Source organism: Cetorhinus maximus, chromosome 21 (genome assembly GCF_964194155.1).
Source record: "Cetorhinus maximus chromosome 21, sCetMax3.hap1.1, whole genome shotgun sequence".
Taxonomy (NCBI): Eukaryota; Metazoa; Chordata; class Chondrichthyes; order Lamniformes; family Cetorhinidae; genus Cetorhinus; species Cetorhinus maximus.
Genome location: NC_135899.1, coordinates 43,058,006 through 43,075,974, shown reverse-complemented (window position 1 = coordinate 43,075,974; position 17,969 = coordinate 43,058,006). Strand labels below are relative to the sequence as shown.

Below are 17,969 nucleotides of genomic sequence, written 5' to 3'. Positions count from 1 at the left end.
CGAACAATTCCTGCAATACCAGCCACTCCACTCTGCTTAAATACAAGAGTGCTCATTCTAATTGTCAGTTGCACCAAATGTAAGGGGTAAGAACGGCAGCTATTGCTGAGTGACCAGCCACACCCTGGAATGTACTGAGAAAATGTTTAGTTTTGTCCAAGAAACCAAAACAAAACTATAACTGGTTGTAATTGTGGCTCAGAATCTGACATTGAAGTTACAATCATGGGGACTGGATATCACACCACATTAGAACAGGTGTTAGGTTGACACAGTGAATAGCATCCTTGCATCTAAATCAGAAGGTTTTGGGTTCAAGCTCCACTTGCGCACAAACTAGGCCAGTACTCCAGTGTAGTATTGTCAGGAGTTTCATACTTTGGATGTGACGATGGATACTAAAAGATATTGCTGTGCCATCTGAAGAAGAGCAGCAAGTTCTATAGCATCCTAGCCAACACTACTCCTCCAATTGGTTACTTATTTCATTGCTGTTTGTGAATCTTGCTGTGTACAAAATGGCAGCTGCATTTGTCTTCATAATAACATTGACTGTATCTTCAAATGAATTCATCATATGTAAAGGAATTTGGAACATTTGCGATAAACGCACTATATGAATGTGAGATTTCTTTGGACTGATAGGATGTTTGCTTTAAGTCCTAAAGGCAATGAGTTTCAAGCAGCCTGAACCCAAGTTCAAGAGGTTTTGAGCCCACAGCACAATACCACTCATCATTAGTGCTAAATTAAACGACTTTGAAAAAGTATGGAAATAGTTGTTGTGGGAAATGACTATCACAGTGCAGTAGGGCCTAAAGTACACAAAGAAACTTTGTTCCGTACCTGTCTGTCTAACCTGGGAGTAAATTACTAGATGTTATGCAAGAAAACTTTACTGTCTGTGCTTATAACTCATGCTGTACCTAACCTTGGCAATAAGGTTGGGTTCAAAATATTGCATGGATCTGATGGGAACCTGTTCATTTATAACTCCATATTAAAAGTTATAGTTACTTTAAACTTCCAAGGCTGGAAAATTTGTGGTGCTAAAGAAGGTTTTGTTGCAGCTCAAATGTCAAAGTATCTTGACAATCTACAAGTGTCAGTATATTTATCATTCCATTTCCAATCCAACCTTTTCTCTTTTACAGCTTTCTTGTGTTCGACCCCACAGTAGGCTGTTGCTGTCCCATTGATCAGCCTATCGTCTGAATCAAGGTATATTGTATTGTTTTTTAAAGGAAAGTTTTTCTCTTTAATGCGCTAGTAAAACATAAGATTAAATAAGCGTTTATAGTTGAGCACCATAAAACCTTTTGCCCAGCCCTGAAGTGCTATAACTATTCAAGTAAAACAGCAGTGCAGAAACTCTGTGTTAGGCACAGAAAGTCGCAAACTGTTCAAAACCATTTGTGACTCCTCAGATACTGAAGTAGTCCATGCCTACAGCAAGACCTAGACAACATTCAGGCTTGGGCTGATAAGTGGCAAGTAACATTCATATCACACAGGTGCCAGACAATGAATATCTCCAACAAGAGAGAATCTAACCATCTCCCCTTGAGATTCAATGGCGTTAACATCGCTGAACCCCTCGCTGTCAACATCCTGGGGGGTTCCCATTGACCAGAAACTTAACTTGACTACAAGAGCTGGCAGGAGGCTGGGAATTCTGATGAGAGTAAGTAACTCACTTCCTGACTCCCCAAAGTCTGTCCGCCATTTACAAGGCACAAGCCAGAAGTTTAATGGAATATTCACTACTTCCCTGGATAAGTGCAGTTCCAGTGACATTCTAGAAGTTTTATACCATCCAGGTCAAAGCAACTTGCTTGATAAGCAGCCAACCACCACCTTCAACATTCCCTCTGCCACCAATGCAGAATGACAGCAGTATACAAAATGAACACTGCAGTGACTTGCCAAAGCTCCTTTGACAACATCTTCCAAACCCGCCCCCTCTGCCATGTAGAAGAACAAGGGCAGAAGGTGCATGGGAACAACAACACCTACAAGTTCCCCTCCAAATCACACAGTATCCAGACTTAGAACTATATCACCGTTCCTTTCACTGTTGTTGGGTCAAAAACCTGGAACTCCCTCCCTAACAGAACAGTGGGTGTACCTATACCACGCATAGCACGCGCACACTCCGAATGGCCCATCCAGTCCATGTTGACACTCGAAGAGCAATTCAATCAGTCCCATTACCTTGCTGTTTCCCCATAGCCCTGCAAGTTTGTTTCCCTTAATTGCCCACCATATACCAGCCCCATTTGAACACTGGAAACTGAATTTTGTGTAGCCACAGTCTGGTGGCTGTGGCTTGTGGTTTATTGAAGAGTTCAGGTCAGATGCCGGACTATGAAGAGGATGAGCAGAGAGCACCACACGAAATGTAGCAAGGATAAGAGGAAAAAGCTGTGTAACTGCCCTACTTTTTTATACATAACAGTATAAAATGGTTGATTGCTAGGCTGATTAATTTCCTGGTTTTAGTTGGGGCCGCAGCAGCATCTCTACAATTGGCTACAGTATTCTTAGGGTAGGTGAGGGAAATATCACTGGAGATTCTGCTGGTCATGTGTGTGGCACTCAGGTGATGCTTGGTTGCGCCATTATTGTCATTAGGCGGAAACGTATTTGCAAAACACATCTGTAGGATCAGATGGTTCTGTCTCCTTCTGTTTTCTCATCTCGCTGTGTCATTGAGCTTTCCAGCCTCAGGCACCTTGCTGTGAATCCAATTTATTAGTTTTTACTTGCAGACCTAATATTCTATGATGGCTGTGTGCGCCATGTCCTGTTCTGTAGTGACCCTCCTAATGTCGCGTACATGGCAGAGCTGTTCACTGAAGGTAGAATCTCTTGCTACAGTAACTCTCCATACTTGATTTTAAAATTTCACGTAGAAGCAAGTGGTATGTGTAGCACTTTATCCAACATGGTTAGAAGGCTGCAACACTATCCCAGTGTTCGAGTGTCCTTAAACTGCTTTACATCTGAAACTCCTGTTTTTGTAACCTTCTGGGTGCACAACAAGTTATAATACCATGCTCCCTCAATACACTGCATCCTTTCAATAGCATACTATTGAGTAGCTTCTCTTGGCTTAGGGCAATTCACTAGAACTGTCCTCATTAAAAGTGGTTGCTAAATTGTTTTTGTTTTAATCTTACCTGATCACAGTACCACTCAGCACTTGGGAGGTACATGATTCATCTCTGTACCTTCAGATGTCATGCTGATGTTCAGTACATTTCCAATCAAACTATTCACCTCGTTCTAACCTTCAGAACATGATGATCTAAATAGTGTCCAGTATTTGCATATTTTCCAACTGGAAAACACACTCCAGTGTAAGATTAGGAGAACCTAGCAACTCATTGTTTTAATCACTGCTTGCATTTTAAAGCAACCCTTGACAGTCAACATACAAATCCTGCTTAAGGTAAAAGAAATCTCTTGAAACCCATGGTATATTGAATAAAAACAGAATGTTCAGTCTTGCAGAATAAACTTCTTAATGTGATTATAATGCTACCAGAATATGAGTGCATCTTCATATAATAACAATTAAGTTATTTTTGATATTTTGCATCATAAATTGGAATTTTCCCCAAGCTTTAATTTCTTTACTACTTTAGACAATATGTGATTTCCCTTCCTTTCCTGAAATGCTGAATTGTAGTAAATCCTATATCTTATGGACTCCAGACACCACACCCCACCCACACTCCACAATCTTACCCAAGATGATGTACCATGTGCAAGTCTAGACATTGATTGTGGCTGGACATAGGAGCAGGAGTTGGCCACACAGCCCCTCGTGCATGCTCTGTCATTCAATAAAATTATGGCTGAAGTTCTACATAACTTTATTTTCTCACCGATCCCCATGTCCCTTGACTTCCTTAGTGCCCAAAAGACATGTCGATCTTGGTCTTTAATATACTCACCTGAGCACCCAGAGCCCTTTTAGGGTTGAGAATTCTAAAGACTTACAACACTGAGTGAAGACATTTTTCCTCATCTAAGTATTAAATGGCCAATCCCTTTACCTTGAGGCTGTGACCTCAAATTCTAGACTCTCCTGCTGGGGAAATAGCCTCTCATTATTTATTCTTTCAATCTCTCTAAGAATTTGCTTCATTTCAATGCAGTCACACCTCATTCTTGTAAGCATTAGGGAATATTCTACTCAGTCTCTCCTCGTTAGACAACTCCCTCATCCAAGAAATCAATTTTTAGTGAACCTTTGCTGCACTAGCTATAAGAAGACCAAAACAGTGCTGTAGGTGTGGTTACCAAAGCCTTATATAATTGCAGCCAGACTTCCTTACTGTTATACTGCATCCCTCATTGCAGTGAAAGCTAACATACCATTTGCCTTTCCATTAGTTGTTGTACCTGCATGTTGACTTCCTGTGATTCATTAGCACAAGTTCATGTACAGGACAACAACAACTTAAAATTAAATGCACTTCATTGTACTGAAGCAACCCAAGGAGATTAACAGAAGCATTATGGAACACCACGTCACAAAAGGAGATTTTTGACAGAAGTAAAATACTGTAGATGCTGGAAATCTGAAATAAAAACGTAAAATGCCAGGTATGCTCAAGGCAGTCAGCATCTGTGGAGAGAGAAACAGAGCTAACGTTTCAGATCAGTGACCTTCGTTCTGTGTCAAAGGCAGAATAATGAGGAGGGCCTTTGTCACTATCGCATAGGATGTCATTTGTGACTTTGGTCAGAGTCAGTTTGGTGCTGTGGCTGGGGCTAAAATCTGATTGGAATGAATCAAACGTGGAGTTCCAGGAAAGACGGGTATGAATTTATGAAGTGAGAATGTTCTGAGGACTTTCGCGAGGGAGGTTGGAAATGAGGCAGTGGTTTGCAAGGAGGTGGGGTGTGTCGAGGATTGGTTGTTTTGAGGAGAGGAGCGATGATGGCAAATTTGAAGGCGAGAGGGGACAGAACCTGAGGGGAGAGACCCTTTACCACGATGCTACTGGCTCCCTTTGCACCCTCAAAGAAAATTCCAGAAGATTTGTCAGACACAATTTTCATTTCATAGAACTATTGACTCTGCCTAATATTGTGATTTTGCAAGTACCCTGTTACCACTTCCTTAATAATAGATTTAAATTTGACTAGCAAGGGTAGCAAAGCACACCTGTCCACGTCTGGGCAGTGTTATAAATCTGGAAAATACGAATTAATCTGTGGACTCTGCTGTTACATGTGACCATTTATCTTGTGCTTTCTGTAGTATTGTCCACCATTCCAGATTTAAAGTTCAGAGTGTTTGTGCAAGGCAAATTAAACTATTCTAAAGTTCAATGGTGTTTGTTGACATGTATATACATTTAGTTTAATGTAAATAGTTTCAGGAAAAATAAAAGCTTGTTTCCGCAAAAGTTATTATTCTTGAAAGTAATTAATTGTCCAGTACTCAAGGATTAGGTACGCTGAGTTTGTGATAGTTTGAGTTTAAAGTGCCAATAAATGAATAACTGGGGAAGTTTTAAAATCTGAGAAGTGATGGGTTTCCATTTAATGTCAAAGTTCAAAAGTAATTTTGTTTAAAAGTGCAATCTATTCCTGATTGGAATGAGTCAAACATGGAATTCCAGGAAAGATGGGCATAAAGGAAATCAGACTGCCAGAAGGAAATCTCCTTCCCTAGAGGAGAATGGGGCCCATTGCCTCTTGCACATCCCCTTACTTGACACTTCAGCCCAAGTTTACCGTTCTGAATGACGTATTTCCACATTTGATGACATTGCCTCCACAGCTGATGTGTTTTCTGCTGTTAAAAGGTGGATCTAAGCTCCACTTTATATTTGACTTGTGTTATTCCACTGTTATCTCTTAGATTTTAGTGAAGTGTAATGAAAGCCTGAAAATCTCATAGCATATCCCCTTGAACTGTGACTTGGTTTGTGTTGGGGAAAAGATTTTGAGCTGAATAAAACTGAGGTTATGCCTGTCACAGAGGGAATATGAGAAGAGGCTGACAGCGAGCATAAAAGGGAATCAAAAGTCTTCTCTAGACTGGAGGGGTGACACCAATTAGGGGCCAAAAAGGAAATTATGCATGGAGACAAAGGGCATGATGAAGGTACTAAATGAGTACTTTGTATCTGTTTGGATTTCATCCAAGGAAGAAGGTACTGCCAGAAAGAAGTTAAAGAGGAAGTAGCTAAGATTCTGGATGGGCATCAATTGATGGAGAAGATATTAGAAAAGCTGGCTGTACTTAAAAATTGACAAATCACCAGGACCAGATGGGGTACATCTGAGAATGGAAGGGTGGAAATTACTGAGGTACTGGCCATAACCTTCCAATCCTACTTAGATAAAGGGGTGGTGACAGAGGACTGGAGAATTGCAATTTTCACACTTGTTCAAAAAGGGTGTAAGTATAAGCTTAGTAACTACAGGTCAGTCAGTTTAACCTTGGTGGTGGGAAAGCTTTTAGAAATGATAATCTGGCTCTAAATTAATAGCCATTTGTACAAGTGTGGATTAATTAAAGAAAGTCAATATGGATTTGTTAAAGGCAAATCATGTTTAACTAACTTGAGTTTTTTGATGAATTAACAGGGTTGATGAGGGTGCTGAGGTTGACATAATATACATGAACTTCCAAAAGGAATTTGATAAAATTCCATATAATCGGCGTGTTAGAAAAGTTGGAAGACCGTGGAATAAAAGGAACAGTGGCAGCATGGATGAGAAATTGGCTGAGTGACAGGAAATAGTAGTGGTCAACTGTCATTTTTCACATGGGAGACAGGTGGTCAGTAGGAGGACCACTGCTTTCCTTGATCTATTAATGACTTAGACTTGGATGTACAGGGCACGGTTTCAACATTTGCACTTGACACAGAAATTGGAAGCATTGTGCATTGTGAGGAGGATAGTGATAAACTTTACAGTGACGTAAGCTGGTGTAATGGGCAGACAAGTGATAGATGAAATTTAATGCAGATAAGTGGGAAGTGATGCATTTTGATCAGAAGAATGAGAAGAGGCAATATAATCCAAAGTGTACAATTCTAATGGGGTTGCAGGAGCAGAGGGATCTGGTGGTAAATGTGCACAAATCGTTGAAGTTGGCAGGGCAGGTTGAGAAAGTAGTTAAATAGTTATATGGAATCCTGGGCTTTAAAAATAGAAGCAGAGAGTTCAAAAGCAAGGAAGTTACGATGAGCCTTTTATAAAACATTGATTTAGCCTCAATCGGCACACCTCAGGAAGGATGTAAAGGATTGAGAGGGTGCAGAAAAGATTTGCAAGAATGTTTCCAGGGATGAGAAACTTCACTTATGAGGATACATTGGAGAAGTTGGGTTGTTTTTTCTTGAAGAGAAGATTGAGGAGATTTGATAGAGGTATTCAAAATGTTGAGTCTAGACAGAGTAGATGGGGAGAAACTTCTAATTGACAGAAGGGCTGAGATCCAGAGGACAATGTTTCTTTTGTAAATCACATCAAATCCATAGTGACATCAGGAGGAGCTTTTTATGCAATGTATGGTTATGATCTGGAATACACTTGCTTGAGAGTGCAGTGGAGGCAGATTCAATTGTGGCTTTCAAAGGGAATTTGAAAAATACCTGAAGAGGAAAAAAATGCTGGGTGATGGGGAAAGAACAGGGGAGTGGGACTAGCAGAATTGCTTTGGCAGAAAGCCGGTACAAATGTGACTGGCTGGTTACAACACAGAAGCAGGCCGTACTTTGATCCTATGAGGGTGTTGTAGAGACTACATGTTTCAAATCAACAGCTATGTCTTGTGTCTGTTACTGACAGCACAGCTGTGGAGAAGGCTGCTGGTTTACAGTCACATGTTGGAGCTGAAAGAGGGAGAGGAAGAAATGCACGAACAAGGGGCTGCTCTCTCCCACTCCCTCTCCGCCCGTCCCTCCCTCCCTGACTGGGGAAATGTACTAAGTATGACAGTGAGACAGCCAGGCATCTGCTGAACAGTGCATGCGGACAGATTCAGACTGAGTTCTGATCCTGCTTTATGATTCAGATGGCTATATTTTGTTCTCCAGGCTTTGACGTGAAGCTTGGCCCCTTGAATGAGTTTTGGGAGGCCTGTTGGCACTTGTAGAACCATATCCAAGGAAGAATAAGGGCCTTCAGAAAAGAGAGAAAATTGCAAGAACTCTTCCTTAAAAAGGATGAACGAATGACTGCATGATAGGTGTGTGGGTGCAGGAATGCATGTTTGATTCGAAGGATTCTGTTTTTTGACAACAGGGTTGCTTTAATGTTTTGACTCCTAGATGCTCTGGTTAACGATCTATGCTTTTACAAAGGCAGATTGTGTACTCACTAGAAACTATCAGGACACTTCCTTTACTGAAACCTCAAATCTCGCTTTAAAGAATGTAGCAAAATTGACTGTAAAGAAAGTCTTCATGATATTAAACATAGGGACAGGTAATTTCCAGTGTGTCATGTAACCTGTAGGTTGTGTAAAACATTTGTTTGATTTCTCGCAGGCCTAGGAATGTCTGCTACTGCAGATGGTTCATTTACTACAGCCTCTCAGGGAGGTGGTAGCAGCAGTGAAGCCCAACACTTGCTTCAGACATTCTGGCCACGAGTCATGGAAGAGATACGCAACTTGACACCGGTAAGTTATCAACCACCTGTTCACTTTGCTTAATACTCCCAATAAGTTGGGATAAGGGATGAGGAATCTTTTTCAAGAGATAAATATACATAAAATTGGTGTGAACTAACAGTACTTGACACTTAAATATCAAATTAACTTTTCCTTGCTAAATAGTCAGTATTGGACAGTGTGTAGTCAATGAGATGCAATTTATGGGCATGTCAAATATTGTGGCATGCATTTGGGATTAGGAAAAATCTCTCAGACCCATCCTTGCTTTCCATTTTAGACTGGATGGTATCAAGCTTCTTGAGTGTTGTTGGCATTTCACTCATCTAGGCAAGTGGAAAGTATTCCATCACATTCCTGACCTGTGTTTTGTAGATTGTGGACAGGTTTTGGGGAGTCAGGAGGTGAGCTGCAGAATTTCCACCCTCTGACCTGTTCTTGTAGTCATAGTATTTATATGGCTGTTTCTGTTTCAGTTCAGTTTCTGGCCAATGGCAATCCCCAGGAAGTTGATGGTGAGGGTTTCAGCAATGGTAATGCTTTTAGATTCTTTTTTTATTAGAGATGGTCATTGCCTGGCACTTGTGAAGTACAAATGTTAATTGCCACTTATCAGCTCAAACCTGAATGTTGTCCATATCTTGCTGCACGCTGGCATAAACTGCTTCATTATCTGAGGAGTTGCAAATAGTACTGAACACTGCAATCATCAGCGAACATCCCCACTGGCTGAAGAGAAGGTTATTGATGAAGCAACTGAAGATGAATGTGCCCAGGACATTACCCTGAGGAACTCCTGCAGTGACAGCCTAGGACTGAGATGATTGACCTTCATTAGTGACATCCATCTTCCTTTGTGCTAGGTATGACTTCAACCAGTGGAGAGTTTTTTTTTCCCTGATTTCAACTGATTTCAATTTAAGGAGGCTTCTTGGTGCCATACAGCAATGCTGTCATGATGCCAGTGTTCGTCACGTTCGCCTCACCTTTTGGAATTCAGCTCATTTTTTTATTCTTTCACATGATGTGGGCATCACTGGCTAGACTATCATTTGTTCCCCATCCATAATTGCCATTGAAAAGGTGTAGGTGAGCCAACTTCTTGAACCGCTACAGTCCAGATAGTGTAGGTACACCTGCAGTGCTGTTCGGAAGTCTGCTCCAGGATTTTGACCCTGCGACAGTGAGGGGACAGCAATATAGTTCCAAGTCAAAATAGTGTATGACTTGGAGGGGAATTTGCAAGTGGTGGTGTTCCCTTGCATCTGTTGCCTTTGTGCTTCTAGGTGGTAGAGGTCACGGATTTGGAAGTTGCTGTCAAAGGAGCCTTGGTGAGTTGCTGTTGTGCATCTTGTAGATCGTAGACACTGCTGCCACTCTGCAATGGTGTAGGGAGTGAATGTTTAAGGTGGTGGATGGGGTGCCAATCAAGTGAGCTGCTTTGGCCTGGATGGTGTTGAGCTTCTTGAGTGTTATTGGTGCTGCACTCATCCAGGCAAGTGGGGAGTATTCCATTGCACTCCTGACTTGTGCTTTGTAGATTGTGGACAGGCTTTGGGAAGTCGGGAGGTGAGTTACTCATCGCAGAATTCTCCAGTCTCCGACTTGCTCTTGTAGCCACAGTATTTGTGCTGGTCCTGTTTAGTTTTTGGTCAATGATGACCCCACCCCGCCCCAAGGTTGTTGATAATGGGGGATTCAGCCATGGTAGTGTTGTTGAATCTGTCTCCCCTGGATGTTCATTCTTGTTGGAGATGGTCATTGCCTGACACTTGTGTATTATGAATGTTACTTGCCATTTATCAGCCTGAGTCTGAATGTTGTCCAGGTCTCTTGCTACATATGGACACACATTGCAACTCCATAGATGCTGATGCATATGGTAGTGAACATTTTGCAATCATCAACAAACATCCCCACTTCTGACCTTATGATGGAAGGAAGGTCACGGCCTAGGACACTACCGTGAGGAACTCCTGCGTTGATGTCCTGGAACTGAGATGATTGACCTTCAACAATCACAACCCTCTTCCTTTGTGCTAGGTATGACTCCAACTAGTGGAGAATTTACCCCCTGATTCCCATTGATTCCAGTTATGCTAGGCTCCTTGATGCCACACTTGGTCAAATGCTGCCCTGACGTCAAGGGCATTTAAGAGTCAACCACATTGCTGTGGATCTGGAATTGCACAATGGTAGATTTTCTCCCCCAAAGGAGATTAGTGAACGATTTGGGATTTTTACAACAATCGACAATGGTTTCATGGTCATCGTTAGACTTTTAATTTCAGACTTTTTATTAAAGTCAAATTTCACTGTCTGCTGTGGAATTTGAACATTACCCTGGGTCTCTGGATTACTAGTCCAGTGACAATACCACTACGCCACCGCCTCTCCTGGGTTGGGCCATGAAGCTACAGATTGTGGTGATATACAATTATGCTGCTGCTGATGGCCCACACCGCCTCATGGATGCCCAGTTTTGAATTACTAGATCTGTTCTAAATCTCTCATTTAGCACAATGGTAGTGCCACACAACACGATGAAAGGTATCCTCAGTGTGAAGACAGGACTTTGTCTCTACAGGAACTGTGCAGTGGTCACTCCTATCAATACTGTCATGGACAGCTGCATCTGTGACAGGTATATTGGAGAGGACAAAGTCAAGTGTTTTTTTTTCCCCTCCTTGTTGGTTTCTTCGCCACCTGCTGCAGGCCCAGTCTAGCAGACATGTCCTTCAGGACTCGGCCAGCTCTGTCAGTAGCCACTTTTGGTGATGGACATTGAAATCCCCAACCCAGAGTACATTCTGTGCCCTTGCCACCTTCAGTGCTTTCTCCAATTGGTGTTCAACATGAAGGAGTACTAATTCATAAGCTGAGGAGGGAGGGGGTGGGTAGTAGGTGGAGATCAGAAGGAAGTTTTCTTGCCCATGTTTGACCTGATGCCATAAGACTACATAGTGCCCAGAGTTAATGTTGAGGAGTTCCAGACCAGGTACGAATGGCAGATTTCCTCTTCTAAAGGATATTCGCGAACCAGATGGTTTTTTTTTACAACAATCAACAGTAGTTCCATTGTTATCATTGCTGGGACTAGTTTTTAATTCCAGATTTATTAATTGAATTTAAATTCCACTAGCTGACATGGTGGGATTTGAACCGGCATCCCCACCATTTGCCTGGGCCTCTGGACTACTAGCCCAGGGACATTACTACTATATCACTGCCTCCTCTTTTGTCCATGTTTGGGCCAAAGATATAAGAAGATCCAATTCATCACTAAGCCTGTATATTTCCACATCTGTAACATCGCCTGACTCTGCTGCACCTTGGCTCATTTGCTGCTGAAAGCCTCATCCGTGGCACTGCTCTCCCTAGAGTTGACTTCCAACATGCTCATGGCTGGCTTCCCATCTTCTACCCTCCATAAACCAGTGCTCATCCAAATCTCTGCTACCTATATCCTCATTATTATATTATTATCCATCCACTCATAGACCTATATGGACTTCTAATTAAGCATTGCCTCTATTTTTAAAATTCTCATCCATGTTTTCAAATTCCTCCATGGCCTCACCTCTGCTTCTCTCTGTAATCTCCTCCAGCCCCACAATCCTCCCAAGATATCTGTGCTACTCCACATCTGGTCTCTTGTGCATTCCCGATTCTCAATGCTCCACCATTGGCGTTCAAGTCTTCAGCTGCCTAGGTCTTAAGTCCCTGGAATTCCTTCCCTAATTCTCTTTAATTTTCTATTTCTTTCCTCCTTTAGAACTCCTCCTTAAGAACTACCTCTCGCCTGCCGTAATATTCTCCTTAACTGACTTTGTCAAATTTTGTTAATGTTCCTATTAAGCACCTTGGGCCATATTTGCTATGTTGAGATGCAAAATAAGTGCAAATTATTACTGATTTTACTGGGACAACAACTGTAGTCATTTCCTTCACCTTGGGATAAACTAAATCAGCCCTTTTTTTTCACCTTGGGGGCCCTTGGGTTAGGGTGCACCATTTCCCACAATGTGTTCATTTTCTCTGCTATATGAAGGGTAACGACAACTCTGCCATGCCCTTGTCGTGATCTATAATTCTCAAAGTGCTGCTGCAACACTCCTGTTTTCTAACCAGCTTTTGACTCCTAAGCAACAAACACTTCAGCATTACTCCGAATACATTCTTTCACAATTCATTTTAGCTTGCCTAATACCTCTTTTGGCTGACGCTAGCTGCTTTTCATACATTTCCCTGAATAAAAGACTTTAACTCATTTAAAAAGCCTTAAATAAATTTAGCTTAAGTTCCAAAGAATCCCAATGTTGATTCCCTTCATTATAAAGTTAATCCCTACACGCTGTGAGGTGTAATTTAAAATGAATATTCGAAAGGCTGATGCTTTGGGGAATAGGACTGTGCTGGTTGTGGTTGGTGGGCTGGAAATGGGGCTGTAACACTGCTCTGTCAAATCTCTGATCCACACCAGAGTAACACTTCATGGTCTCAAACCAAAATGCGAAAAAATCCAGAATAGAGGACTAGTCATCTTAATTCAGGGGGATTTGTGTAACTGAGAATCTGTTTGGGATGGACTGATGGACTGTAGTTACTGCTCTTCATGATTTGGAAACATCTAGAAAAGTCACAGGCCACTTACCTAGACTTAGCTTAAATGTGGTTGGGTAATTTCCCTGGAAGAGTTATATATCCTGGATGTTATAGCAGTTTTTATAGTGTTTTAACTCTTTATCTCTGACCAAACAGAATGATTTCAAGGTGCAAGATCTTCCTTTGGCTCGTATCAAGAAGATTATGAAGCTTGATGAAGATGTAAAGGTACAGTGATAGCTTGTTAATAGGCTACCTGTCAAGTTTGTACATGAGCACTTTGTTCACTCATGCACTTGTAGCAGGAATTATTGGAAGTGGGAAGACTGACTGATTTTTCTTTCTCCCCCAACCCTCCTCTCACGAGCCCAGGAATACTGCTAATTGTCTAATTGTAGCACTTGTGCTTTTATCACGGCTGAAATGAACTCATTCAGGTGATCAAACCTGGAACCTTTTTGGTCTGTACAGGTCAACTGCCTTTCTGTCCAGATGAGGCAATGGAAAAGCCAATGATTGACTCTTGTGTGTTAGTTTTACAAAGAGTGATGAGTGATGCCATTTCCTTTAGAATGAAAATGTTTAGCCACAGATTTTATCACTCTCAGTCCATTTTTCTGCTTACTTTCTTTCAACCCAATAGCTTAGCAACCAAACCAAAACATTCTGTGACTAGGATTTATCTGCTTACGGCTCAAAATGCTTAAACGTTCATTAACAAAATCACACACTAGCCCACTGTTGATTCATTTCCATTAAATCTTTGTAAAAATGTTCCTTCTGGTTACGCAAGACAAATTCAATTTATTTTAGTGTGTTTTTAAAAAATATGATCCTCATGAGTTGAAAACTGTGGGGCTGAAGTTTCCTATAACAGCAGTAGCTACATAAAAAGTACCAAGTCTGATGGGAAAGTGAACAAAGATTGGAAGATTTTGGTTTCTTAAATACAACTGGGAGCGTGTAATAGGCAGAACACCAATGCAGGTATGAAGATCCCTAAGTTCGGCTTTCTAACTTCTTAATCTGAGCTCTTTTTGATTCTGTTACAGCCCTGCACTAACTTCCATTTTCCTCCTGGAATGTGGTGTTTACCAGCAACCCAGATTCCTGGCATTTCAGTGTGGGTGGACAGTCCACAAATATTGACACTCCTTGGGACCTTGGGTCTGGAAGGCAGTATTGGAGAAACAGCTATTACTATAGGAATATTCCTGATTTGTATATAGCAACAGAAATGTTGTAACTCGGCTGGTATAAGAAGAAAATATTTCAGATGCTGGAAATCTGAAATAAAAACAGAAAATGCTGGAAACACTCAGTTTGGCAGTATCTGTGGAGAGAACAATTTGCACGTTTCGCTCTCCAAAGCTGCTGCCAGACCCAAGTATTTCCAGAATTTTCTGTCTTTATTTATGTGGGGAAAAGATTTGATGCCATTGTGCATCCTTGAGCATCTGGTACCCTAGTTGGAAAACCTCTGCTGTGGCTGCATCATGCTGCGACTAAGGGAGAATGCAGTATTGGAAGTATCATTCAGTAATACACTGAGGCTCTGAAACACTCCCAACCTGGCCACTAAATCTAGGAATTTTCACTACAAAATGGGAGCTAGGATTTTATGGACATGGTGAGTTATTACATACTTGGGAGGCATTTTTAAAGCGGTAACTTTTATCTTGGAATGCAAGCAAAATTTCAGAAAATTGTAATACGGTATCCTCTGCCCACTCCATCTTCATACAAACGTTCAAAACTGATAGGCAAGAAAAGACTATCTGTTCATCAAGCCTTCCCCATATAGTTGTGCTCCCCGAGTCATCGTGATTAGATATCCTCTACCCACCAGCATATATGTAATCTAGGAGAGGAAAAACTGAAAAAATCAATTCATGGGGAGGGCAGGGGACGGGGTGGAGAAATCGAGAAGATTCATTTTCTTTGGACAATAAAAAGCTAGTCCAGGAGACCAGATTGACCCTGACTTGTATTACAAGTGTCTTGCCTACCTCCCTTACAATATGATCTCTGCCCCAGCCAGTAACTGGCCCAGCTCTCTTTTGAAGGGAGCACTTGACCCATGAACCATCAACTCATTCTATAGATCTATTATTTTCTGGTATTATACTGTCCATATATGGTTTTAATTCCTTGTGTGCAACACCACAGAATTTGATTAACCATGGTATGAGTATTGTTTTCATCCCTTTTCACTTCTGCCAATCATGCCTCACAACAGGTTATCTGTACGATGAAGTCTTGTGGAATCGGTGCAAAGCTAATCCTAACTGTATGCCCATGACGCTAACTTTCCTTAAATTATATGTATCCTTCAGTAGGAACACAATCTAATGCTTTAAACTTTAGGTCAAAATGTAGTGGGTCCAACAAGGGACGGCACAGTGCTGGACCTAATTCTGGGGAATGAAGCTGGACAGGTGGCTGAGGTGGTGATGGGGGAGCATTTTAGTGATAGCGACCACTACATGGTACAGTTTAAACTTGTTATGGACAAAGAAATCGACAAGTTTCAAAAAAATGTTTTGCATTGGGGGAGAGTGGATTTTAGTAAGATAAGGCAGGATATGGCCAAGGTAGACTGGGAACAGCTACTTGTGGGGAAATCTACAGAGGAGCAGTGGGGGGGTGTTCAAAAAGGAAATGGGGAGGGTACAGGCTCAACATGTTCCCTCTAGGGTGATAGGAAGGAGTAACAAGCCCAGAGAACCAAGGATGACCAGAGATATTCAGGATACGATGAGAAGGAAAAGAGAGGCTTTTAGCAGGTACAAGGGGAGTAAATCAGCAGAGGCATTTGTGGAGTACAGAAAATGCAGGGTGGAGCTTAAGAAAGCAATTAGGAGAGCAAAGAGGGAATATGAGAAAGCTCTGGCTGGTAAAAGTAGGGAAAATTCCAAGATAATCTATAAGTATATCAATGGGAAGAGGATAACCAGGCGAGGGAAAGAGTTGGGCCCTTTAGGGACCAAGGGGGCAATCTATGGGTGGAGCCAGAGGACATCGGTAGAGTGTTGAACGAATACTTCACATCTGTCTTCACCCAAGAGAATGAGGATGAAAGTATCGAACTCGGAGAGAGACTGCGAGGTTCTTAAGCAAATTGATATAGGGAGTGACAAGGTATTGGAGGTGTTGGCAGGCTTAAAAGTGGACAAATCTCCAGGTCCGGATGATTTGTGTCCCAAACTGCTGAGGGAGGCAAGGGAGGAGATCGCAGGGGCTCTGACCTAAATTTTTAATTCCTCTCTGGCCACGGGGGAGGTGCCAGAGGACTGGAGAATAGCTAATGTGGTTCCACTATTTAAGAAAGGTTGTAGAGAGAAGCCAGGGAACTACAGGCCAGTGAGTCTCACATCAATGGTAGGGAAACTATTGGAGAAAATTCTGAAGGAGAGAATCTATCTCCACTTGGAGAGGAAAGGTTTGATCAGGGATAGTCAGCATGGCTTTGTCAGAGGGAGGTCATGCCTAACAAATTTGATTGAACTTTTTGAGGAGGTGACCAGGTGTGTAGATGAGGGTAGTGCAGTTGATGTAGTTCATATAGATTTCAGCAAAGTCTTTGACAAGGTCCCACACGGGAGACTTATAAAGAAGGCAAATGCATATGGGATACAGAGTAATTTGATAAGGTGGATTCAAAATTGGCTTAGTTATAGGAGACAGAGGGTGATGACAGAAGTCTGCTTTAGTGACTGGAAGCCAGTGTCCAGTGGCATACCACAGGGATCTGTGCTGGGTCCCCTATTATTCGTCATTTATATAAACAACATAGATGACTATGTGGGGGTTAGGATTAGTAAGTTTCCGGATGACACAAAGATTGGCCGGGTGGTTAACAGTGAGGTTGAGTGTCTTGGGCTACAGGAAGATATAGACGGGATGGTCAAATGGGCAGCTAAGTGGCAGATGGAATTTAACCCTGAAAAGTGAGAGGTGATACACTTTGGAAGGAGTAATTTGACAAGGAAGTATTCAATGAACGGCATGACACTAGGAAGTTCTGAGGAACAAAGGGACCTTGGTGTGTGTGTCCATAGATCTCTGAAGGCGGAGGGGCATGTTAGTGGGGTGGTGAAAAAGGCATATGTGACACTTGCATTTATCAATCGAGGCATAGATTACAAAAGTAGGGAGGTCATGTTGGAGTTGTATAGAACCTTGGTGAGGCCACAGCTGGAGTACTGTGTGCAGTTCTAGTCACCACATTATAGGAAGGATGTGATTGCAGTGGAGGGTGTGCAGAGGAGATTCACCAGGATGTTGCCTGGGATGAAACATTGAAGTTATGAAGAGAGGTTGGATAGACTTGGGTTGTTTTTGTTGGAGCAGAGAAGACTGAGGGGAGACCTGATTGAGGTGTACAAGATTATGAGGGGTATGGACAGGGTGGATAGGGAGCAGCTGTTCCCCTTAGTTGAAGGGTCAGTCACATGGGGACATAAGTTCAAGGTGAGTGGCTGGAGGTTTAGGGGTGATGTGAGGAAAAACGTTTTTACCCAGAGCGTGGTGACGGTCTGGAATGGGCTGCCTGGGAGGGTGGTGGAGGTGGGTTGCCTCACATCCTTTTAAAAAGTACCTGGATGAGCACTTGGCACGTCATAACATTCAAGGCTATGGGCCAAGTGTTGGTAAATGGGATTCGGTAGGTAGGTCAGGTGTTTCTCACGTATTGGTGGAGACTCGATGG

The 17,969-nt window shown here is 42.1% G+C and overlaps 1 protein-coding gene across 5 annotated transcripts in view; it reads left to right on the top strand.

The window, feature by feature from the left end:
- The window catches only part of nfyc (nuclear transcription factor Y, gamma), a 94,475-nt gene that overhangs the window by 15,990 nt on the left and 60,516 nt on the right, over positions 1-17,969 (top strand). For 3 of the 5 annotated variants that reach the window (XM_078566898.1, XM_078566902.1, XM_078566899.1), the window contains exons 2-4: positions 1,155-1,221; positions 8,529-8,662; positions 13,415-13,486. In XM_078566898.1, the coding sequence (XP_078423024.1) occupies positions 8,537-8,662; positions 13,415-13,486 (198 nt within the window). In that variant the 5' untranslated portion in view covers positions 1,155-1,221; positions 8,529-8,536. The remainder of the gene's footprint in view (positions 1-1,154; positions 1,222-8,528; positions 8,663-13,414; positions 13,487-17,969) is intronic. The other 2 variants (XM_078566900.1, XM_078566903.1) reach the window with 1 other exon arrangement.